General features: G+C 40.5%; 2 protein-coding genes across 2 annotated transcripts in view; one reads left to right on the top strand and one right to left on the bottom strand.

The window, feature by feature from the left end:
* The window catches only part of CNGA1 (cyclic nucleotide gated channel subunit alpha 1), a gene marked incomplete at its 5' end in the record, with an annotated part of 48,803 nt that extends 48,305 nt beyond the window's left edge, over nucleotides 1–498 (bottom strand). The window contains one exon of the mRNA XM_082728375.1: nucleotides 401–498. The remainder of the gene's footprint in view (nucleotides 1–400) is intronic.
* NIPAL1 (NIPA like domain containing 1) lies at nucleotides 131–26,582 on the top strand. Its single transcript, XM_082728385.1, has 6 exons — nucleotides 131–763; nucleotides 12,804–13,070; nucleotides 17,920–17,976; nucleotides 20,251–20,341; nucleotides 22,134–22,294; nucleotides 22,819–26,582. Exons 1-6 carry the CDS (start codon nucleotides 718–720, stop codon nucleotides 23,436–23,438), a joined length of 1,242 nt encoding a protein of 413 aa, XP_082584511.1. The 5' UTR covers nucleotides 131–717; the 3' UTR covers nucleotides 23,439–26,582.
* Nucleotides 26,583–27,602: the final 1,020 nt, after the last annotated feature.

Genomic DNA, 27,602 nt, shown 5'->3' with positions numbered 1-27,602 from the left:
CATACGCATGGCAAAGAATATCATAAATGTTAGCTACTTCTATTTTGTGGGAATCAGTCCTTTCCGTTTGAGCCTTGTCTCTGCTTTAGGATTTATGGTAATAATTGCAGGACTTAGAAAAAAGGGCTTTGGAGGACATGAGTTTGAAGCCGAGGGACCGCGGGGAGAATCTGATAGCACCAGAAGGGCAAAATCTGTTAGAATCAGCTTAAGCCTGGTCATCAGAGCTGAAGCCCAATAGCCGGCAACTTCCTTGCAGAGCGGTTAACATCTGCAGCAGGGCCCTGGGGAAATTTCTGGACCTCGGAAGAAGGCAGAAGGGGTGCTCAGCACAGCCTTTACTCCACTAAATTGCCGCAGAGTTGGCCCGCGGCCTGCACGCTCCGGGGGGCGTCTTTACCCTGAGAAGTGTCCACTGCACGGTTCCAGGCGCAGAGCCGAGAGCCGGCGGGAGCTGCCGCCAGCCCCACGAGGGACCAGGCTCTGCCGCCGAGGTCCACACCCCAAGCACTGGGTCCTAGCCTCCGACCTCGGGGGCGTGGCTCGCGCGGAGGTCCACCCCTCTCATTGGCTAAGGCTGCCCCGGGGGGCGGAGTGAACGCGCGCCAGTCCCGGACCCTACAGCTCCGCCCCATCGCGGGTCCCGGGGGAGGAGGAGTAGCTTGGGTGGAGGAGGAGGAGGGAGAGCCTGCTGGGAGAAGCCCCGACTGGGGGGCCATGGGGGGACAGGTGAGGCTGCCGCCTGAAGAGCCCTGCCAAAAAGGTGAGTGACTGTCCCCAGCCGAGGGACCTGGCCCCGGGGTGGTGATGAGACCGGGTGGGCGGTCCCGGGTCCTTGGTTTACTCATTCAGGCTCTCGGCCAGTGAGTAGATATGTACTGGTGCGCGCAGTATGCCAGGCTCTGGGGAAGCCAGAGCCGGACGAGATAGACAGACGGGGCTCCCCGTCTGGTGCAGGAGGCAGTCCCATGTAAATTGCAGCGTCCTGGGCGTCGCGACGGGGAAAATCGGGGTGCTGGGGGGAAGACTCCTGCGTCTCGTCTGAGAAAGGCGCTTCCTCGGACTCAGACTCGCTCCCGAAGTCCGCGGTCGAAGTCACCCGGTGGGCAGAGGGGCGTGCCTCGGGACGGGGCGGGAGTCGGTGTTGCGCCCTGCGTGGGCTCCTCGAGGGTCAGACACTGCGCGAACTCAGGCGCGCTGGGCCTCGCGGGGAGGGCGCTGGACCCTCCCGGGCCGCCCACGTCTCTCCTCTGTCTTCGAGATGAAAACTTTCCCAACCCTGCTGGCCTCGCGTCTGACTCGCCGTGCAGTCACTTCTTGGCTACTTCAGGCGAGAGCCCAACGGGAGAGGAGGCGGGGAACTGGGCGCAGTCACTGGTAGGTTTGTCACTGTCCGCCAGGCTGGGGTTTCGGCCCCCAGGCGAATCCTGAAGAATCGCTGGGCCAGGCCGCTTGCCCTTTGCCAGGTGTTTGATCGCTGCCTGGCTTTCTAAAGTCACACACAGTGCAGAAGGCCCGTGTGAGCCAGGATCGAAGTAGGACGGAATACTGGGAGCGTGCCCCTGACGGGAAGGGTGTGTCTCAGCTGAAATGACAGTTTTCAACGTGTGAAGGCGAAGGCTGATTTCTAATTTACCTGGTAAGGACAAGAAGAGGGACGAGTGAGGGGCGTGGCAAGAATGCTTTTCCAAATTCGCTAACAACTTGAGGTTTCCTCTCCTCTTGTCTCCTCCAAATTCTTCTTCTTATTATTATTATTATTATTTATTTTCTATGACCCTGCAATTGCACTACGGGGTATTTACCCCAAACATACAGATGTAGTGAAAAGAGGGACCATCTGTACCCCAATGTTTATAGCAGCAAAGGCCACAGTTGCCAAATTGTGGAAAGAACCAAGATGCCCATTAATGGACGAATGGATAAGGAAGATGTGGTCCAAATTATTCCTTGATGCAGAGTTTACATTTTAAAAAGGGAGGCCTGGGGGAGTTGGAGAGAGTGTCAGTGAACGAGTCGAAACTATGCTAGCAAGAGAGAGAAGGAACACAAAGAGAAAATGCCTGAAAAACTCACAAATTACTCCAAAGATGAAGTTTTGGAAGTTGTTACTAGAGTAGCTGGATCTGAAATTATTTCCTAGATAGATTGCATGATCTTTGTCTAAATAATTCCTAAGCCAGTAAGTCAGACTGTTAATAGTATATCCACCCTTATTTACCCAAGGGATCTGTAAGTAAGGAGGGTTTGTGAATTACACTTGCTTGTTTGAACTTAGATGTTTTTCCTGCTTTACTCGTGCATTTAGTTCCAACAAGATGTATTCAAGCTCAGTGCTTAATTCCTATGATTAATTATAATATTGTGTGGGGAAGACTTGAGAGAAATCCGAATCCTTATCAATAGTGGGAAGAGATTAGGCTTTGGCATCTGTCTTCTCAACTATACCTGAACGTCCTTGAGTCTTCATCCTAAACCAGGAATAATTTGTGCAGTTTACAGTTGTCCGATTACATATGAAGCACACGGCTCAGAGCTTGACATGGAGTAACAGCTCAATTTTCATTCATACATTCATCCAAATAACAAGAGTCCATGTGTCAGGCACTGACATGGGTGCTGCTATAGATGAATTTGCAGGACAGTCTGGTCCCAGACTCTAGTAAGCCTCCCATGTAGCTTACTGTGTAGAAGGCAGATAATATGCAACAAACAAATGAATAAAAAAGGACATTACAAGAGTGGTAAGTGTTATAGATAATGTATTGAGAAAGTTGAGGATGTTTAGATTGGGTACTGAGGGAAGGTTCCTTAGAGAAAGTTCTGTTTGAGCGGAGATCCAGATGACAAGAAGTTCATCATGAGATCTAAGCATAGAGCATTCCAGTTGGACTTCCATAAAGGAAAAGTTAACCTCATACTTTGTTTTTTACCTGAAAACCATAGATGCTTCAAAAAGACTTCCAATTCTAACTTTTCTTGTTTCTTTTTTCGAAGATTTTATTTATTTATTTGAGAGAGAGAGAGTGCATGCGTGAGCAGGGGGAGGGGCTAAGGGAGAGGGAAGAGCAGACTCCCCACTGAGCCGGAAGGCTGCTGCGGGGCTCTATCCCAGGACCCTGTGATCATGACCTGAGCCAAAGACAGCTGCTTAATTGACTGAGCCACCCAGGCACCCCAAACTCAAAATTTTCTAAAAAAAAAAAAAAATTAACACACATGGAGGGAGTTTTTCATGTAGGTGTTTGATACTATGTTACATATTCCGCAGATCTCAATTGGAGTCCAAGAGCCAATAGAGGCTTCCTAATTTGCAAATATGACACCATGAAAATACAGTGTAAGAGATATACCCAACTGCACGAAGACTCTGTCCCCAGGACGATGTGGGGTTGTGAGAGGAACAAAGGACAGAAAAACTAGGCTGTAAAGAAGACAAACCATATATCCCAGTGGATCTGTTTGAGAATTCTGACCTGATTTGGCAGCAAAGAGAATAAGCTGGAGATGGACAGGGATCCAGTGGTTTTCAAAGCTTTCTTTGACCATGTGAACCACTTTTCCAGGGAGCAGCCAGCTAGCAGAGCGGAAAATGACATAGGTGGGTTTGGGGACTGATTTATCTGGCATGATGTTGAAAGGAAGAAACATCATCTGTATCTCTCTTGTACTGATTAGGGTATGTCCTGTATTCATGTATATACTCTTAAATTTTCAAAACGGGTTCTCATAAAAATGTATCAGTTTATCTTCATACATCATTAAATTCTGTGTTTTATTGGGTAGTCATTTTTTCCTTTTTGCAGATTAGAAACCAAGGCCCAAAGAATTGTATAATTGAACATCGAATAATGTTTCCTAATTAGTGATCAAACTAGGCACAAAATTATTTGGGCCTTTGTTTTTCTGTAGGTGCCCATACCCCTTTGCTGGCTTTCTTGGATGCAGTACGACTCATTTTAATGATTCTGAGATTTTTACTTTTAAGAACACCTATGTCTGAAACATTTCTCAGAATTCCACCAAGTGAACACAACTTTCATTATCAGGAAAAACTTCATTTTTTGTGTAATGTATAGACGCTTTTCTTACTGTACTAAAGAAAAATGTCCTCCAAATTTTTGCAGGTTGTTTTTCCATCTTTCTATAGATGTCCTAAATGCTGAAATTCAAAAGTACTCAAAGCTAGTTAAAATTCTCCACTAAAGGTTATTCAGAAAACAATAAGCTGGAGTGCCTGGGTGGCTTAGTCAGTTAAGCGTCTGCCTTTGGCTCAGGTCAAGGTCCCAGGGTCCTGGGATCAAGCCCGGCTTTGGGCTCCCTGCGTAGGAGGAAGCCTGCTTCTCTCCCTCCCACTCCCCCTGCTTTGTGTCCCTCTCTTTGTGTCTCTCTCTGTCAAATAAATAAATTAAAAATCTTTTAAAAAAAAGAAAACAATATGTAAAAAATAGTTTAGTCTAATACTTAATACATAATTGCTTTTATTTTTTAAGTTTTTATTTTAATTCCAGTTAGTTAACATACAATGTAATACCAGTTTCAGGTATACAATATAGTGATTCAACACTTCCATATATCACCCAGTGCTCCTTAATCCCCATCCCCTATGTCAGCCATGCCACGCCCCCCTCTGTTAACCATCTCTAACTGATGGTTAGAGAACATGGTTTGTTCTCTATAGTTAAGAGTCTGTTTCTTGTCTTTTTTTTTAAAGATTTTTAAAATTTATTTGAGAGAGTGAGAGAGCATGAGCAGGGATGGGGAGGAGAGGGAGAAACAGACTCCCTGCCAAGCGAGAAGCCCCACACAAGAGTCTCCATCCCAGGATCCTGAGATCATGACCTGAGCTGAAGGCACATGCTTAACCTATTGAGCCACCCAGGCGCCCCAAGAGTCGGTTTCTTGATTTATCACTCTTTCTCTTTTTTTCCTCTCTTGCTTGTTTGTTTTGTTTCCTAAATTCTACATATGAGTAAAATCTTATCGTATTTGTCTTTCTGTATCTGACTGACTTTGCTTAGCATTATACTCTTCTAGAACCATCCATGTCATTGCAAATGGCAAGATTTCATTCTCTCTTACCGCTGAATAATAGCCCATTGTATATATATATGCCACATCTTCCTTATCCATTCATCCGTTGATGGGTACTTGGGTTGCTTCCATAATTAGGCTATTATAAATAATGCTACTATAAACGTAGGGGTATTTTTATATTCTGGTTTATAAGGTAGTTCTATTTTTAATATTTTGAGGAACCTCCATAGCATATTCCACAATGGCTGCACCAGTTTGCATTCCCACTAGCAATGCAAGAGGGTTCCCCTTTCTCCACCTCCTTGCCAGCAACTGTTGTTAATTTTAGCCATTCTGACAAGTGCATCATCTTGCACTTGTTTTGATTTATGTTTCCTTGATGGTAAGTGATAATGAACATCTTTTCATGTGTGGCTTCATGATCTGTATGTCTTCTTTGAAGAAAGGTCTGTTCATGTCTTCTTCCTGTTGTTCAATTGGATTATTTATTTTGGGGCGTATTGATTGGGAGTCTGATAAGTTCTTACCTATTTTATCTTTAACAGTTTAGTAACTTTAGTGATGTACATGTTGTAAAGTGTGAAAAGAGCAGAAGTTTATGTAGGAAATCTAGTGGTCAGTAGTCCTAGAGTCCTTGGCTTCTAAACATGCTGATAGTGGTTAGATCTTGCTTAAATTTTTTAAAGATTTATTTATTAGTTTGAGAGTGAGAGAAAGAGAGAGGGTGCACAGAGAGAGAGAGAGAGAGAGTAGGGGGAGGGGCAAAGGGAGAGGGAGAGAGAGAATCCTTAAACATATTCCCTGTGAGTATGAAAGCTGACGTAGGGCTTGATACCAGGACCCTGAGATCCTGGCCTGAGTCAAAATCAAGAGTTGGTTGCTTAACTGACTGAGCCACACAGGCACTCCTTAATTTTTTTTTTTTTTTAGATTGGTAATGTCTTCTTAATTTGGTTAATTGAAATAACGATCTTCTTACCCAGCCTTAATGGAGTTTATTTGTAAATCTATTACTATGATTTGATTTCCATACTTACTCACAATGATTTCCCATTCTTATTCTGTGCCAAATTTTCTCTAAATTATTTCTAATCCCTATTCTGCTCCCCTGTTCCTGTTTGATAGTTCTCTCACTTAAATTGTCAGCTCCAGGGGCACCTGGGTAGCTCAGGTCATGATCTCAGGGTCCTGGATTTTTAAAAAATCTTAAAAAAAAAAATTGTCAGCTCCATGAGAACAAAGACCTGTTCACCCGTCCTGTTGGTCACTGTCTTTTTTTTTTTTTTTTAAGAATTTATTTATTTATTTGATGGAGATTACAAGTAGACAGAGAGGCAGGCAGAGAGAGAGAGAGGAGGAAGCAGGTTCCCTGCTGAGTGGAGAGCCCAGTGTGGGGCTCGATCCAGGACCCTGGGATCATGACCTGAGCCGAAGGCAGAGGCTTTAACCCACGGAGCCACCCAGGAGCCCCCTGTTGGTCACTGTCTTACCCATACTTAGAACAGGGCCTGGTACTCAGGAAATGCCCAGTAAGAATTTGCAAAGTCTTGAATAAATGAATACCTAATGCAGTGCCTTGCACGATAGGTTTTCAACAGCTAGTTTGTTGAGCAAACAGAAGAAATAGATATATGAATGTACGATGTTGTTGTATAGTCATAACAAAGCTGTGAGAAGAGGTTGGTTTCATCATCAGCATTAAATAATGATGATATGGTGATATGATGGAAAGAGGCTGAGAAGTTCCTTTGTTATTCTTTTTTTTTAAGATTTTATTTATTTATTTGACAGACAGAGATCACAAGTAGGCAGAGAGGCAGGCAGAGAGAGAGGAAGGGAAGCAGGCTCCCCGCTGAGCAGAGTTTCTGATGTGGGGCTCGATCTCAGGACCCTGGGATCATGACCTGAGCTGAAGGCAGAAGCTTTAACCCACTGAGCCACCCAGGTGCCCCCTTTTGTTTTTCTTTAAAGATTTCATTTATTCATTTATTTGAGAGAGAGAGAGAGAGAGTGAGAAAGCAAGGGAGAGAGACCATGAGCAAGGGGAGTGGCAGAGGGAGAGGGAGAAGTGGGCTCCCTGCTCATCGAGTCCCTGGGGCTTGTTCCCAGGACCCAGGGATCATGACCTGAGCTGAAGGTAGACTCTAAACCATCTGAGCCACCCAGGAACTTCTGAGAAGACCCTTTAGAGTGCAAGGGCAGAGAAGACCTTTCTAAGGAAGAGACATTTTAAAGATTTATTTATTTATTTGGGCGGGGGGAGTGTGCATGGGAGGTGGGAGGGGCAGAGAGAGAGGGGGAGAGAGAGAATGTCAAGCAGACTCCACACTCAGCACGGAACAGATGGGGGGCTCAGTCTCACGATCCTGAGATCATGACCTGAGCCCAAATCAGCAGTCAGATGCTTAACCAACTGAGCCACCCAGGCTCCCCAGAAAGTGACATTTTAGTATATGTGCTGCCGAAGCGAGCACAGAAAGTGACATTTTGAAGTGAGACTCAATGAAGAGGAGTTAGCTCTGCTTGCAACTACCAAGGCTAATTAGCAAGTAACAAAGCTTTGAGGCGACCAGGAATTTAGCCTATGAAAGAGGATGAAAGAGAAAAAGAAAGAAAGAAAGAGAGAGAAGGAAAGGAAGAAAAGAAAGAAAGAAAAGAGAAAGGAAAAAGAAAGAAAACCAAAAAGCAAAACAATTGTAGAGAATATGGTTAGAGAGATAACTGGAGGCAGGATTCTGGAGGCTCTTGTAGACTGTGGTGGAGATTTCAGATTTTTCCTAAATGAGAAAGGAAGCCATTGTAGAATTTTAGAGGGAGAAATGACAAGATTGGGCCTACTAATCTAAAGACTCATTTCCCCTGATCTTACCCTCTGCTATATCCGGACCTCATCTCGGGCTGTCTCTCTTCCACCACCCCAGCCAGCCTGAAGTACATTCCTGCCACAGGGCTTTTGCATTTACACATAGCAGATAGGTTTGTCCACTTAATTAAAGAAAAAAAAACTCCTTTTTGATACTTCCCTGCTTTCCAAGGCACTCAACATATTATGTAGTTATTAATTTACTTGTTTATTTATTTATCTTTGCCCCTCACTAGAATAGACATGAGGGCAGGAATTCTACTTTATTTACCATTGTATCCCCAGCTTCTAGAAAATGCCAGCCAGACAGTAGATACTTTTGTGGAGTCAGCGAGTGAAACAACTCACTAGTTTGATTTCAGGGAATGAGTGAGAGAGAGACACACACTATATGATGTCAGAGGTGAACAAGCTTCAGAACATGTAAAACTTAAGGAGTTCAGGATGAGGAGTTGAGGTTTTATTGTCATTGCAGTGAACGCTCATGGGGAGAGCAGAGGGAAGTTAAGCAGGGGAGTGACGGAATCTAATTCACACTGGCTGACATTTAGAGAGTACATTGCAGGGGACATAAAAAAAATTCATTCATATTTTTTTCTATGATAAAAGAAATGGGCAGGTGTATCGGTCAGCTATTGCTACGTAATACACAGCCTAAAACTCAGTGGCTGAAAACAATAATGTATTCTTGCCTCTGCCTCTGAGGGTCAGCTGATGGTTGATTGATCTAGCCTGGGTTCACCTGGGTGTCTCTGCCTCAGGCCCCATGGCCACCTGGGTTTGTCTCCTTTAGGTGGGAAGAGCTTGGCTCTGCTCCCTGTGTGTGTTTCCATTCTGGAGCTCAGGCTGAAGAGGCCACAGCTGCTTAGGAAAACTCTATTCCTGACCAATACAGAGGTGGGAGAGAGTAAACCTAAGTGAGTAGGTGCATTTGAAGCCTGTCCTCATATTCCCCCTGCTGCTCTCCCACTGGCCACCAGCTCACCTGCAGCCTGACATCAGAAGAAAAATATTCTGCCCACATCAGGAGGGGTAAGGGACTAACTATTTGCTGAATAATAAGCCAAACTAACAGATAACTTAGATGATGAGATAATGATTTCCTCAAACTGGAAATACCTGGTAGTGATTTAAAATTCAGTTTGGTTGTTTTTTTTTTTTTTTTAAAGATTCATTTATTTATTTATTTGACATACAGAGATCACAAGTAGGCAGAGAGGCAGGCAGAAAGAGAGAGGGGAAAGCAGGTCTTCTGCTGAGCAGGGAGCCCGATGCAGGGCTCAACCCCAGAACCCTGGGATCATGACCCGAGCAGAAGGCAGAGGCCCCAACCCACTGAGCCACCCAGGTGCCCCTAAAATTCCGTTTTTTTTTTTAAAAAGATTTTATCCATTTATTTGACAGAGAGATCACAAGTAGACAGAGAGGCAGGCAGAGAGAGAGAGGGAAGCAGGCTTCCTGCTGAGCAGAGAGCCCTATGCAGGACTCAACCCCAGGACCCTGAGATCATGACCTGAACCGAAGGCAGCGGCTTAACCCACTGAGCCACCCAGGCACCCTAAAATTCAGTTTTAGGTTATCATTGACTCCTTAGGAAACAGCTTTGCTATTGTATATAATTAACTGAATAATTTAAAGTATTATTCTCTATCTATAGGCAAATTGTACTTGAAAAATTATTCAAAGCATTTCAGCTTTGTGTAAACATTAATAACAACTTTTAGCTGCATTTACTTGTATTTGACGTTTTTACATTTCTGAAATAAAAAGAATACTGGCCTGGGAATTGGGTTGCTCCTTGGCTATAATTCTGGCAATTACATGGCTTTGGCCAGTCACTTAATATCTTGGCCTCAGTTTCTTTGAAACGTCTTTCGATTACAAGTGCCCAGGAGCTTAAAGCTGGTGTAGCAACAACGTTTATGAGCCACTGGGATTATAAGTAAATGTCTCTGGGAACAAAGATCGTGTATGATCAAATCACAAAATTAGAAAAGGCATCTTCAGAATCACTGAGTAAAATTCCCTTATTTTAGAGATGAGGAAACTGAAACCAAGAGTAAATATTGAACTTGGCCATGACTAGAGACAGAAACAGAGCACAAGGTGAGGAAAGGCACACGATCCACAGAAAATTTAAATTTGCTTTGAAATCTTTAGTTTGTGTGTGTGTGTGTAAGTGACTTTCACACTTGTGCATGAAAGATACATATTAAGTTCAACCATACAGAACTGCTATTTTTATGGGGTCAAAATTGTCAAATATCATGAATTAGATATATTTCAACATAATTAAGAACTTTAGCAGTACTATTTGCGAGAATAAAAACATTGTACATGACTCAAATGTCCACCAACTATAAAACAGAAAAATTAATTGGGAGGTAAACATGCAGTGAAATTGTGTAGGACAGTGGGCAAAACCAAGTCCTACAGCCACAGGCAGGCGTCAACACTAACAAATCTCAAAAACAAGCAAGTCCCCAAAGAATACATACTGTATGATTTACATTTTATAAGATGCAGAAGCAAAACTAAACAATTTATTATTTAAATATACAGTCATATAAGGGAAATCTTTTTTTTTTTCCCCCAAAAAAGTGATCTTACACAGTAAGTCAGGATAGTTGTCTCTTCGGAAAGGCAATGTTTATTCCTTAAATTAGGTGGTTGATGCATTGGTGTGTATTGAATTTTTCTTTATAACCGATACATATTTTCTAAATATTAATTACACAATGTTTAGAAAAAATAATAATACCAAAGAAATAATACATGCTCCCTGCTGGCGGGAGTATAAATTAGGACCGTCACTTTGGAGGGCTATTATAGTGTCTATTAAAATAAAACATAATGAATGTAATTGATTTTCTCTATGTTGAACAAAGTTTAAACTCCCTGGATAATTACTTTGCTTACTAGAATCTCAAGAAGCCAACCGAGATAGCTCTAGATTCCTCTGAAATACTCCAGACTCCCTACCCACACATTCTACTTCGCCTGTCTCCTGCCTCAGCACTCCATCCTCCTCAACCCCCTCCACGTCCTCCCCCCCCCCCCCGCCCCCACAACTCACCCTTCACTCCCTGACTCCCTCTTTCAGTCACATCTGCTGTAGGCCCTCTCCTCAACAGGCACCCAACATAAAACAATTTAAGGTCTAAGGTCAGAAGCTAGACAGGAGTTTTATTATTTTTCCTGCCATAAAATTTACAGCATTAAAAGCTACTGCTCACAATGAGAACTTACAAAATGCAACAAAGATTATTTGCTTTTGCTTATAACCCTCTGCTCCCACACCCCCTAAAATGCTGGAAACATTTTGCTATGCCAACAGCTTAGAAGGAATATTGTTTCACTGGAATGAGACCTGCCTACTCTGTTTTCAGAGATGAAGTTTTGGAGTGGTTATGTTAATTACATAATAAGTAACACTAATGCAGCCTTGGAATTCACTGGAAAGTCCAGTCAGATATTTTCTCAGGAAATAGTGTAATGGAAATTCTTACTGCGAAAATCACTTTCCATTCTTGGAGTTTTAAATGAGATGAACAGTGACTGAAACAAGATTGCTAAGGGTTGGCTTGTTTGAAAATGAGCAATTCTGGGCGCCTGGGTAGCTCAGTGGGATCGAGCCCCACATTGGGTTCTCTGCTTGATGGGGAGCCTGCTTCCCCCTCTCTCTCTGCCTGCCTCTCTGCCTACTTGTGATTTCTCTGTCAAATAAATAAACTCTTTTAAAATTATTAAAAAAAATTTTTTTTAAAAGGGAAATCTTTAAAAAAGAAAATGAGCAATTCTTAAAACAACCTGCCTGAAAATTCCTCAATGTTACAGAATATTCCTGAAGTCGCATAATTCTCCTTGGAATATTTAGAAGTTTTGACTTAGAATTTATTCTGTTTCTTTAAAACAAAGTTGATTCATTTTCAACTTATGGAAATAGGTGAAATAATAATCACGAAAAGTTTCAATGCAATTATTTTACCTTTTCAGGGACCTGAACTTTATCATTGTTTCTTAACTTTGTTTTTTTTGTTTTGTTTTTGGGTTTTATTTTGTTTTTGTGTGTGTGTGTGTTTGTTGTTGTTGTTGTTGTTGTTTGCTTGTTTCTTAACTTTGTAAGTGGGAAATTCAGATAAACACATAATGTTATGCATGGAAGCATAGATCCAGTTACCAGAGTTTTGTTCCGAAGACATCATTTGGTCAAACTGTCCTTTGTTGTTCATAGGACTTCTTAAGATTTTTGAGATGTAAAACGAATTTTTTCATTGAATTCTAAAATTGTAGTTGATTCATTTTTCTTTGCCCTTTTTGTTTAGAATAAATCAGAAGGGGGAAATACACTTCTTTAAAGAAAAAAAATGAAATTTAAAAAAAAGAAAAAATGAAACTAATGTAACATTGTATGTTAACTGTACTTGAAATAAAATGAAATAATGGGGCACTTGGGTGGCACAGTCAGTTGAGCAGCCAACAGTTGGTTTTGGCTCAGGTCATGATGTCAGGGTGGTGAGACTGAGCCCTGCATTGGTCTCCACCCTTACTTAGCACAGAGTCCGCTTGAGATTCTTTCTCCCTCTTCCTCTGCCCCTCCTGTTCTCTCTTTCTCTTTGTAAAATAAGTAAATAAATCTTTAAATACAATAAATAAAATAAAAGGAAACGAACTATTGAGACTTCATCAAGCTAAAAAGCTTTTGCACAGCAAAGGAAACAGTTGATGAAACCAAATGATAACCTACAAGAATGGGAAAAGGTATTTGCAAATGTCTTATCAGATGATATACAGAGTACCCAAGGTCCATCCACTTGGGTTTCTCTTCCTTGGAGAAAAGCAGTAATCATTCATGTATCTCCCTTTGGTGTTTGTTGACATTTCCTTCTGTCCTTTCTTTCAGGCTCTGTGCTGTCTCTGCTGTGCTCAAACTCCTCCCAGGCCTGGTGTGAGATCACAAACGTGTCGCAGCCTGGGGCTTTTCCTGGCCCCTACAGGAACCTGAATGCCAGCATAAACGCCTTCAGCAGTTCTGCAAAAGTTGAAAACAAATACAGTCTGTACATGGGCCTGGTGCTGGCGGTCAGTTCCAGTATTTTTATCGGCTCCAGCTTCATACTGAAAAAGAAGGGCCTCTTGCAACTGGCCAAGAAGGGCGTTACCAGAGCTGGTGAGAATCGGAGGCAACTAGCCCGTTCAAGTTTCTGCAGCAGCTGCGGAAATAATCCTGTTCGAAGACCGTAGTGCTACAGTAGTGATATTTTACTGCCTCTGTCTTTTTTTTTTTAAAGATTTTATTTATTTATTTATTAGACAGACAGAGATCACAAGTAGGCAGAGAGGCAGGCAGAGAGAGAGAGGAGGAAGCAGGCTCCCTGCTGAGCAGAGAGCCCGATGTGGGGCTCGATCCCAGGACCCTGAGACCATGACCTGAGCCGAAAGCAGAGGCTTTAACCCACTGAGCCACCCAGGCGCCTCTTACTGTCTCTGTCTTAGCCCCTGTCTCTGTTCTTAGCAGATCTCCCCCTACAGTTTCCAGGGTTGAACCAGGTTGTGTCCCCTTGAGGGTGAAACTGAAGGTCTTGTTCCCAGAGGTTGAGTCCTCCTATCAGAGCTTTTGTGTGCAATTTCAGTGTTCAAGTTCAGATGTACATGTAGCTTCCCTGCTTAAGACATGTCAGTGGCTTTTCTTTGCACTCAGAATAAAACCCAATACCCTTCCCCAGTCTCTGACCTCCTGCGTAGGATGGTCCTCGCTACCTCTCTACCTGTATCTTCTGCCTCTCTCCCTTTCACCTACTTCGGTCTGCTTCCTGGAACAGACCAAGTTCTTTGTCCCTTCAACGCCTTTCCCTTCACCTTCTCCCTGGCCTGCCTTCTGGCTGACTCATCCTTCAGACTTCAGCTTGAGGATCATCACCTTGGCTGATCTTCCTTTCTGGGGAGGTGTCCCCCAACCCCACCTCCATTACTGTCTATCATGGCACGAAGGGTGTCCTTCATGGTACCTGAAACAATCTGTCATTGTAGGTTTATTGCTTATTTACTCATTTATTGGTAGCAGACCCACAAGAGTAGGAACCTTCCCTAGGATAGTGTTTGGGACCCAATGAATATTTGTTAAATTAATAAATGCATAGCCATAGAAATAAGTTGCTATTTATAGTGATGCTTTACATGCTGAGTAACAGCTTAATTACCCTTCATTAACCATAAATCTCCATTCATTTTTTCACTTTGTTGCCATTTTATTGATAGGTATTGGAGATACAAACACTTCACATATTTAGTATATACAATTTGATGAGTTTGGACATATGAATATACCTGTGATACCACCACCATAACCAAGACAATAAACATATATATTACCTCCCAAAGTTTCTTTATGTCCCTTTTCCTTCTTTTGTTCTTTTTGGGTTTTTTTTGGCCAGCAGAATATGTAACATGTCTACCCTTCTGTGTTTTGTTTTGTTTTTCTCTTTCAGACATTTCTTTTTATTTACAATTTGTGTTCAAGGCAAATCAATTCTATAATATGAGAAGTTACTATGTGTCAAAGCATAAATACACAAACACAATATACAATCCAAAATAGATGCATAGCATTCAGGTGTGAAACAAAACAGAATGTTCATTCACACACTGCAACTTGACATCTGTTGGATATTGTTGTTTCAGCACAGGTTCCTATAGATGGGGGGAGAAATGACTTTGGTTATCAAGACTACTGTGGCCATATTAGATATTGGAACATCTAAGCATCCGTGCAAACAAGTCCTTACAGTGTTCATTTTTAAAAAGCTTTGTGTGCATTGAGACAGAAAACATCCAAGATTAATTAAGAGATGATTTTTTTTTAAGATTTATTGATTTATTTATTTGACAGATAGAGATCACAAGTAGGCAGAGAGGCAGGCAGAGAGGAGGGGAAGCAGTTTCCCCGCTGAGCAGAGAACCCCATGTAGGGCTTGATCCCAGGACCCTGAAATCATGACCTGAGCCGAAGGCAGAGGCTTTAACCCACTGAGCCACCCAGGCGCCCCAATTAAGAGATGATTTCTTAAAATGTAGCTTAATAAGTATGGGCACAGGGGCACCCAGGGGCTCAGCTGGTTAAGCTTTCTGCTCAGGTCATGATCTCGGAGTCCTGGGATGGAGCCACTCATTGGGGTGCCCTGCTCCTCGGAAAGCCTGCTTCTCCCTCTGCCTCTCCCCCTGCTTGTGCTCTCTCTTTCTCTGTCAAAAAAATAAAATCTTTAAAAAAGTAATAAAATAAAATAAATAAAAGTGGCATTTCAATCCTCTGGGGGAAAGGATAGATTATTCAATCAAAAGTGTTAAGACAATTAGCAAAAATTAGGAAAAAATGTAAGAGTTCTACCTCATACCATTCAGGAATTTAAAATGAAATGATTTTCTCAAGAAACCTAAAAGGTCTTTCTAAGAATGTAGATAAAGGGAAGAATCTATTCTGTATAAAGGAAGAGACTATCTGGATTGATTTTTAAAAAAGAAAAAGAAAGAAAGAAAGGAAAAGAAAAGAAAAGAAAGAATCCTACACAGCAACACCTTAACTAAAACTAAAAACCAAATGACATAGGGGCTAGGGGTGGAAGGAGTATTTCCAAAATATATGACAGACAAAGGATATTAAGATCCACAATATATAAAGAATGACCATAGTTGATAAGAAAAAGATTAGTAGCTTAAGATAAAATAGGCAGATATGTAAACAAGAAACTCACAAAATAAGAAATGCAAGTGTCCAATAAAACATATATAAGTAAATGTTATATCATTAGTACCAAAAGAGATACCATCGTATAACAAGGAGTGCCTGGGTTGTTGTCTACTATCTCTTTTCTTTCTTTCTTTCTTTCTTTCTTTCTTTCTTTCTTTCTTTCTTTCTCTCTCTCTCTCTTTTTTTTTTTTTTTTTTGGTGGGTGGTGGAGGGAAGGACAGGAACAGAGGGGGAGAGAGAGAGAGAATCTGAAATAAGTGTCACGTCCAGCACAGAGCTGATCATGACGACTCCAAGATCATGACCGTAGCAGAAATCAAGAGTCAGATGCTTGGATGCTTAACCAGCTGAGCCACACAGGTGCCCCTGTTGCCTATCATCTTAACAAGGTTTTGTATTTTCTTTAAAAGGCCCTACATTGGTAAGGGACTTAGGAAAATAAATAGCCCTCCCAAACATTGCTGGAGGCAGTATCAATGGGTACAAACTTTCCTAAGAGCAATTCCGTAAAGCTTAAAAATGTCAGTGGCTTAAAACCTAACAATTCCACTTCTGGAAATGTATCTTAAGTGAACAAGGATGCCACCTATAGTTACATATTATTTATATTTATTTATATTTTTATTATATTTATTTTATTTTATATATTTATATTTATATTTATTTATATTTTTATTATATTTATTTATATTTATATTTTTATACTCCAGGATATTTATTTAAGGGTTTTATATAATGAGAATAAAAGTAGAAACTTAGTATGTGTATGTGTATAGCTGCATGCCGGTTAAGTAAATAATGCTATGCCAGATTTTGAAATAATATTCAACCACTAATTAAGGACATGAGGAAGTATTTATGGTATATTAAATTTTAAAAGACATTATGAAATTATTTTGTAATATTCCAATTTAATCATGTGCATTGTAAGAAGAAAATCCTAAATCAACTACTTGGCAAGATAATATTCACAGCTAATACACCCTGTTTCATTTAATTATAACAAAATCAGAGAGGTCAAATACATAGGATTAAGTATATTAAAATTGGTGAGAAAATTCCATTTTCTATAGCAAACGTACCTGTGACTTTAGGTCACAGATTACAGTAAAGAAAAGAATACCGTTAGAATACCTCAGGAAAGCTTTTTACCCTTTCCAGTAGACTAGAAACTCAATTTTCTGATGCCAAGGTAGAGAGTAAGGAGAGTCTAGCTGACTAATGTTTGTTACCCTCTGACTGACTATCCAAAATCTCAAAAGCTCTTCTGTCAACCACCTTCTTCCCTTTAAGGTCCTCATTAGGTACTGAGAGAATTTACAGCTTATGGTTTTCTGTCTTCAATTTTAACTGTAGCTGAAACAAAGAATTTAGGATTTAGAATATTCTGTGTCCACACCTCTGGCGGGCATCCATACAGTAAACCTAACGATTAAACAAAATTTTCTTGCAAATGAAAAAACTACAGAAATCAAAAGTGATGTAATCGAAAGCTGTCCAGGATCTTTAAAAAAATGACCAAGTTGGGGCACCTGGGTGGCTCAGTGGGCTAAAGCCTCTGCCTTCAGCTCAGGTCATGATCCTGGGGTCCTGGAATCAAGCCCCGCATCGGGCTCTCTGCTCAGCAGAGGGCCTGCTTCCCTCTCCCTCTCTCTCTGCCTGCCTCTCTGCCTACTTGTGATCTCTGTCTGCCAAATAAATAAATAAAATCTTTTTTAAAAAAATGACCAAGTAAATAAGCTGAAGACTAGCTATCCTGAGTTGGCCTTAAGGTGGGGTCTCAATGGTGTGTCTCTCAATGGGTGGGGACTCCCACATTTGGGGGGTCCCAAATGTGGGGCAGCGATAGGGTGGAAGCCACTGGTGTGGGAGATGAATAATTCACCTGAGGCAGAACAAAGGAGACAGAAGTTGATTGAATATATCTCAAGAAAGGGAGTGGTGGGCAGAACCGCATAGGAGAGGCTGTCTGACCCGAGGTAGTGGGTGGAGGCTGCTTTTATAGGGGGAAGATAAGGAGATATGGGAATGTATGGAATTCTCCCTTTTTTGGTTAACTGTGCTTAGTCCTAAGTAGCCCAGTAGTCAGGTAGGGCCCGTGGGTATCTTGAGGTGGTCTCCCAAGGGGCCTTTTCTGCATTCCATTGCTCAAGGCTGTTTGCCTGGGCTTGACCCTTGAGTCTTGCCTTTTCCAACCGTATCCCATTACCTCTCCTCGTAGTCAGCTCTTGAAACCTTCTTCCTCCAGTTAAGAACTTTTTTATTATGCTCCTAGGGCAAGGTGGACATTCTTACCTCAAGGAATGGCTCTGGTGGGCCGGATTACTGTCAAGTAAGTCCTTTACTGCTCAGAAGAGTGTTTGCTTGTAACATGATCAATAAATTACATGGAATCGTTCAGCATTGATTACTTTATCTTCCTGGTAAGGATGGCATTCAAGTCTAGAAATTTTCGTGTGGGTATCATATATTGTCTTATATGTAAAATAAGTTCTAGGTTTTTAGAATTAATTATTCCTCTTCTCTCCCTCCACCTCCATGTTCTCAATACTGTCCTGGAATGCAAGGGTGGGGAAGTTAACATTTGAAATATTATATTTTAATCACAAACTTCTCCTTAGGTTATATCTTATTTCTTGGAGCAACTGAGGAAAATGCCTTCTTCCCACATTTCTTTGCTTCTAATTGGAACCTGTGACTGTCCTAGCTGCATGTTTTCTGAGGAATGGGTTTATTTTACTGGTCAGGACCAAAATGTGGGTAGACTTAAGTCCCCTCTGGCTGCTTAGCACTGAACAAGTGGAGAGAAGCTGAAGCTTGTGGACACTGCCCTGCTCCCAGACTTGCCCTGAGGACACCGAGACTATTGGATGGAAAGCACAGTATAGATGCTCATGTGATGTGCAGAGAAGGCAGTATTATCTCTCATGGCACTTCTGTAGATTTCTATCTCCTCCCCTAAATCCTCCAAAGATTCTTGAATCCCAACCTAAAACTACCAAAGGTGGGACCTCATAAACTGTCATTTCCCACCGCCTGCCAACCAACCACCTCCCTCTGCAGCAAGAAGCGTGCAGACTTCCATTTATTTTCTCATACTACGTGACACACATCAGACTTGTGCGATCCTCTTCTGCCAAAGAATTGGGAAAGAACTTTCTACAATATTAGAACTTTCTCTAATATTAGAATCTCCAAAGATGATAAATAAGAATTATTTAAATGTAAACGTGTATAGATAGCCCTTTTGTAGTTGTTAAAATGTTTTCTGGTTCTTCATCAGAATAAAAATTGACAGGGACTGAACTGAGAAGATTCCAGATAGATACTTTGGATGATTTTTTTCTCCTTTTCTCTCTCTCCTTTTTGTGTCTCCCACCCTCTGCCTGCACAATAGGATGAAGATATAAGGAGAAGGTTATGTGGCTACATTTACAGTTTTATTCTCATCAGGTACAAAGTTCATGCTAGTATTGAAGAGAAAAAAGCAGAAGTCTACAACATTAGAGATTTTTATCTAGTGACAAACATACAGCACTTCTCACGAAATTAATGTTTTCCTGGAAAGCTGTCTATAGAGATAAAAATATAAATATTATCAAGTGTTCAAGAAAGCTTCATATTTGAAGAAAACTGCCATGGCTCTTCTTAGAAGAGCAGTCTCCCAGTTGCTCTGTTCTGGAAGCTTCTATCTGTGTTACAATATTTCCCTAAACCTGAGTACTCCTGAAGATTTGGCTGGGAGAGAAGGGAAGGCTGGGAGCATAGCAACCAGAGGGGAACAGGAAAGTATTCTGGTGTCTTTTATCTGTTCCAGAAGCTCTCTCTACAATGTAAGTGTTTTCTTGACGTGATTTGCCCTCATGAAATACTACATTCTGTGGGCAACTGTTCAGTTGTAACCCATAAGAATAATTTGGCCCTCAGACAAGAACCTGTCCTTAGAGGGAGTTTCCCTGACTCTAGAGGTCATCTCACTAGAAGTGTAGAGTTTCTCAGATAAGAGAAAGATGGCAGGAGTCCATCCCTGTGATTGTAAAGCCCTTCGGATCTCCTCGAGCTTCTAAGATACTGTCAAGGTGCTCTTGGGCCATCTACAATTCAGAGATGCCTAGCTCCTTGGGCCTGTGGTAGGCATTTCTGGCTATCTTCTGCCAGCTCAGTAGACCTCCGCAGAGCATTCTAATTTGCCACAGGGTTTTTGTTAATGTGCTTAACAGTAAGCATGCTTGAGCGCCTAGAATAATTCTTTGCTTAGGCCAAAACTACCTCTCATTAGATTTTGTCAAAATGACCAATTGACCAACTATGTTTTTGTTAGTGACATAACTAAAATCTCTACTGGAAGTCATTTAAAGTGTGTAATCATCTGACCTCAGGTTTTGCATGGATTGAGTTCATATCACCAGGTAATTACAATGTGTCTGCATCCCTTAAGACCTATCCTTCCCCACCCTCCATAGGAAAACATCAAATTGTTCCTTTTAGCTAGATCTGTCAGTATCTCTGGGATGGAAGTCTACCTACCACTTTGCATGCATTATTGCTTTTTCTCTTCTGGCGAATAAGTCCGTCTCTCACATCACCCCTGTGGCTTGCTTTCCAGTGGGAGCCGGCGAAGCGGCAAATTTTGCAGCCTACGCTTTTGCACCTGCCACCTTGGTCACCCCGCTGGGTGCTCTGAGTGTTCTCATAAGGTATGTGAGAAATGAACTTGGCTTCTTTTTTTTTTTTTTAATTTTTTCAATTTATTTATTTTCAGAAAAACAGTATTTCTTTCTTTTTTTTTTTTTTTTAAGATTTTATTGATTTATTTGTCAGAGAGAGAGAGCACAAGCAGGAGGAGCAGCAGGCAGAGGGAGAAGGAGAAGCAGGCTCCCTGTTGAACAGGGAGCCTGATGCGAGACTCAGTCCCAGGACCCCAGGATCATGACCAGAGCCAAAGGCAGACGCTTAACCACCTGAGCCACCCAGGTGTCCCCGAGCTTGGCTTCTGTAGAGATGTCAGTACCATGATGAATATAAACCACAAGAAATACATCGTTAAACATATCTTAAAGTATCATACAACTCATGTGAGAAGACACAGGAAAGCACATGAGCCTGGGAATAAATTGTGGTGTTATTTAGAAAACCTATGAGGGTGGGCCTGGTTTCCTGCTAACATAAAGTAATCCTGTGTTACGTTTGTGTTTATTCAAAGAAGACTTGCAGTTGTTTTTGGTTTTTTTTTTCTCTCTCTCTCACCTAAACACATTGCCACAGCCCGTTCAGTCCTTTGTGTTGTCATAGTGGTTAATGACCATGGTGGTCATTGGTCATGGTGGAGGACTTTTAAAAGCATAGTGTTTGGGTTAAAGGTCAACTCTCACTTCAAGTCTTCCCTTGTTTGCCAGAGAGTTGTGTTTGGAGACCTTTTAGTTTCTTTTGGTAATGGAAACGGGAATAATTTTCATGTTTGTAGAACAGGAGATCTCATTTTTCTGAGCAGTCCTTACTATGATCCCAAATGATCGTGTTCAGTGGATGCAGGAAATTTTATAGCTAAGCAACTCTATTATTTATTGTATTTTATCTCCATTCAGTATCCACCTTGGGTGGAAAACCTATGACTAGGCCAACCCACTTCTTTTCACGTTCTTTGTAGGACTGTTGAGAGAAGTAAATGAGTCAGTACACATAGAACTCTAGAACACTGTCTATGCATGGGACCATAACTCTTAGTAGTAGCAATGTTTTGGCTGAGGCTGCTGTCCTCACTGACTCTAAGAAGGTGCCAGGTGCTGGACGACAGTCTCAAGTGCATCTTGGTACAGATCATAATGGTACTCCCATGTGGAAGTGCCAGGGCATCAAGAGAAGGAGGCCAGAGTGCAGAAGCCCCAGCAGACGTATTTTGTGGAACAGCAGGATGGCATAGTCTGGTGTCCATGATGGTACCAACAGAACTTCCTGAGGCCATGGCAACCAAAGTAGTGGGGACTGTTGAGTAAGTGAAAGTATCAGGGCAGTAGCAGCTGGTAAGGAAATACTTCAGTATTTTGACAACCCATGTGGTTATTCTTGTGTGTCCTTGCTACATATCAGCCCTGAGCTGGTGATTCTTCTTTAGACATGGATCTTTCTTGAAGCTTCCATGAGCACACATAATCTCAATGAATCTTGCCAGTAAGATATAAAAGATCTTCCATTTTGTTTGGCTTTGCGGGTGAAGATGGGAAAATAAAATTAATTGGGTGGGACTTACCTCTCTTGGGAAGATGCCACGGTTCAGAATGTCTGTTAAAACCCTTTTGATATAAAAGCAAGCAGATTTGATTGACCATTTCTGAGTCTTAAAACTAATCAGGTGTTTCAGTGTCCTTTAGTGTATACAGATCAGTTGATTGGCAACTGGGATAGAAGGGTGGATACCACAGTGGGACTTGTGAGCTGCTACGGAATCCAATGTTAACTGAATGAGAGTGACTTTTTTTCTTCTCCCAACAGTGCAATCTTGTCTTCCTACTTTTTAAATGAGCACTTGAACATTCATGGGAAAATAGGCTGCATTTTAAGTATATTGGGGTCAACCGTGATGGTTATCCATGCCCCACAAGAAGAGGAAGTCACTTCTTTGCATGAAATGGAAATGAAATTGAGAGACCCAGGTCTGTGATTCAACCAAAAGAAACACTCAGAGTCTGTTCCACTTTCTCTCCTCATCAAATGAATTTGGAATAATACTGTAAAAGGCTCCCTTCAAGCTTCCTTGTGGGTTGGGTGATACAGTGAGATTTGACTGTATTACAAGTCTTTGGTAAAGGTGACACAATGTACTGGTCCAGATTTGCTCTCTACACAGCGAAAGGAGATGGGAATAGGAGGGGTAAAAGGCATATACTCTAACCCCAACTTTGGCCACTTTCTCCCTCTGAAAATAAAAAGGCTATCAGACGATACCTGCCATACCTCATAGTGTTATCTGTGCAATTCAAATGATATGTTTGTGAAGGTCCATTGTAAAATGCCCAGGGCCATGCAGTAAAATGCTGTTTTGTTTCTGTTATTTTAAGTTAATCTCACTTCTCTTTCAGAAACACCTGCCCTCCTAAACTCATGGCTAACATGATTTTGCAAAAGATAGAATGCTACTAGCATTTTCTGAAGTCTAATTCTTTTCTCTTCCAAACAGGATTTATTTCCTTTGCTGTGATCGTAACTGTGATCTCATTGGTGCTGATTTTGATCGTGGCTCCCAAGAAGGGACAGACCAATATATTGATCTACATTTCAATCTGTTCATTGATTGGAGCGTTTTCAGTGTCTTCTGTCAAGGGCCTGGGAATTGCCATTAAGGAACTATTGGAATGGAAGCCAGTTTACAAGCATCCCCTGGTCTTCGTTTTGCTGGCTGTACTTGTGCTCTCAGTGACGACACAGATTAACTATCTCAACAAGGCCCTGGACACCTTTAATACATCTCTTGTAACTCCCATTTATTATGTATTCTTCACGTCCATGGTAGTAACTTGCTCCGCCATCTTATTCCAAGAATGGTACGGCATGAAAGCTAGAGATATCATTGGGACGCTGAGTGGGTTCTTTACCATTATCAATGGCATCTTCCTTCTAAACGCTTTTAAGCACACTGACATTACCTGGAGTGACCTGACATCCACTACTCAGAAAGAAGTCCTCTCTCTGAATGGTAGTGAAGACAAGTATGTCCTACTAGAGAACACAGAATGTTCAACCCCAGGATTCAATGATGACATTACCTTGTTTAGCAGGACTGATGATCAAAGTCTCTAGCAACCCTGAACTTAAATATAAGACATCTGAAGAGGATAGGAAATGCCTGATTTTTTTTTTAAGAACTATTAGGAAAGCCGGCATTTTTAAAGTTCTAACTAATAATCTAGATGTAAGATGAAAAAAAAAAAAAGGAGGCCTTCCTTTTTGGCCATCAAATTTGAAAGTCAAGATTTGGATCCTCCCCCGAGAAGACTTCTACTGTTTTTCATTTCTACAAACTTGAAATATTCTCTGAGCAGAAAAGAAGTTAGGGTTGCATGAGTTTCCAAGTAATCTCTCTGGTCACAATATATTTGTCTCTGCCAAGTGGCTCTTCATTTCTTTGGCTGCTATTCTTAGTAATTCATAGATAAACTCAACTATGTGCTGATTAGCAAAGTATCAATCATCATTCTCTGATGAGTCATAGTTTCAAATTATTAAACCTGAGAAGTGAGATTACTGATGCTTCCTCCCACCCCCACCCAACTTCTATAACTTCCTTCTTTCTAAACTAGATGCTAAAGAGTGGAGTGTTAAAGAAAAAATAGGCCTGCCTTGGAAATTTGCTCCCTGGTGGGCTAGAATGCAGAAGACACACAGCCCATGAGGGGCTTATCAATTGTAATTTATTGCCATATTAGAAAAATTTATTACCAATTCAACAGAGGAGAATGGAGAAGGGAGAGAAATACCTAAATGAAACATGGTGTTTTTTCTTTTTCATAAAAACAAGTGCAAATGATTCGAGTCAAGGCTTCTTTTAACTCAAAACTGAACAATGTAAGACAAAATTGAATTTCTGGAGAATTCCAAGTGATTTCAGCTTTGGAGTTCCTTATATTCACTTTGTCCCTTTTTCTGTTATCCCAAAGATCATTTTTCTTGTTGACAGAGAGACTTTTATAAAAGTAACTGATATATTACTTTAGGATTATATGGTACACCTCAATTTTTCTCAAATATCTAATCTGCAAAGGGTAAGTTTTCCACAGACTGTTTGGAAACCATTAGAAAAATCTTTTTGAAAACTTGAATGAGTCATCATAATTGTTCTCTCAAATTTGACACTTTCACCCTTATTAAGGAAATTATAGTCACTAACCTTTTTAAAAACATACATATCCTACCACTATAAGTGGTAGATTTTTCTTTTTCTGTTGAATTTCATCCTGACCATATTTTCCATACATTTTATTGAGAAGTGTTTTGGGAGAATAGGAAGGGGAGTAAAATTCCCAGAAAACAAAATATTGAGACCTTGGGGACTAGTACAGGAAAATACCTTTTGGATATTAATACTTCTATGCGATTTTCCTATCTCCAAGTATACAGTAAGAATAACATTTTTGGTGGGCTTTCATGTCTATGGACAAATATCACTCACTGATTTCAAGAGAAAATTACCTACTTCCAGACTAAACTTATTTCTGTCAAAGCAAAAATCCTAACCAAAAGATTACAAGATTAACACAAAGAAAACAAAAACAAAAAACAAAAACCTTCAGGTTGATTCAGTTTTTCTGGTCCAACATTAGAAGTTATTTTATTTGTTTGTTTGTAATCCAGCTCAAGTCTGTTCTGGGCAATAATAGTAAATTCTCCTATTGAGAATTTTATTCCACTGATTTTAGCATTTCCCAGTTCAGTTGGGCTCTCATTGATGTTCCCAGGGATATCCTGAGGTGACGTTAAAGTTAGAAAGGACTGTCAATGTCTCTTCAGCGTAGGTCAATGTTGAGTGCACCTCAGTGCGTTCTTATTTTTGAAAACTAATAATCCATGGGAGATACATGGGTTGATACCTCAGGTCAAGTATGTGTTTACTCTGTTGGTTGCTGTTTCACTTTCGCTGTCTATCAGATACATAAGCTATGAGCACAAGTTTGTAGGAGAAGTATTTTCTGAAAAGGAAGCGTTAAAAATGGTAGAAATTCTTTTAAAGATTTTTTTTTCCTATTGAAAAACTCTACTGGTTTCTCCAGGACATGTTCTTAGTGAGGAAATTAAGGGCATCCAACCTGAGGCTGTGCTGGTTCTCCACTCTAGTGAAAGTCAATGTCACCTGTTACAAAGCTTTGCCCTTGGTGTATTGCACCCAGGCTAAAGGCTCATGGAACACAAGAACTCGTGTGTATCCTGGATTGGAAAATGAACTGGTGTTGACATACATGCCCAGGAGAAAGGCTGAGAAATATTTAACAAGTTGAAACATGTTGGAGAAACAATGAAATATTTTTAAAACTAAAAATCCCTGGAGGGTATATGCATGGAAAAACCAAAATGTCATTGTAAATCTAAAACCAACAATATTTTTTCCCAAACAGGAAGATGTTGTCTAAGAAGGAATAAAATGCTGGATCCCTATATTCAGACTGACTATGTTAGTCTTACCTGGTAGTTTCATGTATGTATATATTATAACATATATTTTTATTTCACTAGGTTTCTTAAGATTTATTAGGTGAATATCATGGGTCATTAGGGATGGCAAGGCTGTCTTCACACAGCCAGATTGAAGGTTTTCCCAAATTCTTTGAATATAATAGTTTCATCTTACTTTTGACATAGTTTTATTCTTAGGTCAATGCTTAAGAACTTTGTTTTTAGTTCAGATTGCATACAGTTTTCATAAAACTCTTTAGATTCAGCAGATGAAATTAACACCTTTGTTTTAAGATTACAAAATGAAATACACAGAAAACACCCCACCTCAGGCCTGATGTAGGAGGCATTTAACAGAATTTAGTTCTTTTTGAAATGACATTTTCTTACAGTCTTGTTACTAGACGGTTAAGAGCCATTAGTTTCCAATTTTCATACATTCTTTGTCTTTTCTTGACTTGTGTCACATTACCTTGTTTTAAATAATCCAAATGGAAATGAATTACAATTATCTCAACACCAAAATGAATCCAAAAAAATATTTTTTCTTAAAGCCCATAAATCTGAACTAAATGCAATCTTCACATTCTAACAAAACTTTATGGAAAAGTAATTTGTATAAATATCTATGAGATGTTCTAAATATTTTAAATAAACTCTAGAGTCATGAAATTTTCTATTTTTCAAATGTTTATATGTACTGTTCATTTTAGAAAGCTTACGAACTTTAATGTTTCTGTATATTTTTTATTTGCAATAAAATGTGGTTTAATCACGTTTGTTGGAGTTCACTTTTTAGTTTATTGAAATTAAGTATATGTAGTGGCAAAAATGTCCCCATGTAGATTTGAGACTTTTGTTTTTTTTATTTTAAGTTTTGAGGTTAAAAAAAGAAACTGCACTTGGGTTAATTTTGCTCTATCATTTTCCTTGAAATTGAAATCTGTTTTTTAGAAGAAGTTTTCTCCACAAAACCATTTCCTGTGTAACTGATTTGACACCTGAACCAAAGGTAGGAGAAAAGCATCTTATCTTTAAATAATTGTATTGAACAAAACAGGTGTTTAAAGCAGTCAGTGTAATGAAATCTCTCAGTTCAGGAATTCAAAATGAGAAAACATTATGAAAATACCTGGTAGCATTGCATTATATTAAAATCACATTTACAGCCTCAGCAAATTGAAGAAGCAAAGGAAGAGGGAGAAAACAAAAATATTTGGTAGCATTGCATTACATTAAACTTTACATTTACAAACCCTCAGCGAATTTCCTTCAAGCCTCTCTGGAACTACATTGTCATTTCATGGGGTGCCTGGCTGGCTCAGTCCATACAGTCCATGACTCTTGATCTTTAAGTCATGAGTTTGAGCCCCAGCTTGGGGGTAGTTTTCATTTAAAAAAACAAAAACAAAAACAAAAAACATTTTGCTTCATGTATTGACATCACTATGACCTTATTAATTTTCCCTCTTTTGATTTGAGCTCATGTTTGCGTACAACCCCCTGAGTTGTTTCTATGGAAATGAATTGTCTAGGGGTCTAAAAGTCCTCTTTTCAGCCTCTCTTTCCCACCATTGTATAGATAAAGAAATAATACATAATTCCTTAAATCAGGTAGTTACTTAGGGCTAGAGTGAGGACCAAGATACAAGTCTGCCAACACCCGGAACCACTCAATCCACTTAGAGATGTCAGCATCTCTAAGGAGGGCTTGGTCGAGTTGGAAGCGTGCAGAAATAGTGTATCTCAGCGGAGTGTTCATTAAATGTTCATCAAACATTATAGTACCCTGGCTTC

This window comes from Mustela nivalis (assembly GCF_964662115.1).
Source record: "Mustela nivalis genome assembly, chromosome: 4".
Taxonomy (NCBI): Eukaryota; Metazoa; Chordata; class Mammalia; order Carnivora; family Mustelidae; genus Mustela; species Mustela nivalis.
The sequence above is the reverse complement of the archived record's forward strand: the minus strand, read 5'-3'. Positions and strand labels throughout refer to the sequence as shown.

What these genes read in the sequence shown, in the direction of transcription:
- NIPAL1 (XM_082728385.1), top strand. Translation starts at nt 718, where the DNA reads ATGGGGGGACAGGTGAGGCTGCCGCCTGAAGAGCCCTGCCAAAAAG. An exon ending in TGAAGAGCCCTGCCAAAAAG is followed by an intron (nt 764 to 12,803) that starts GTGAGTGACTGT and finishes CCTTTCTTTCAG; the next exon opens with GCTCTGTGCTGTCTCTGCTG. An exon ending in AATGAAATTGAGAGACCCAG is followed by an intron (nt 22,295 to 22,818) that starts GTCTGTGATTCA and finishes TCTTCCAAACAG; the next exon opens with GATTTATTTCCTTTGCTGTG.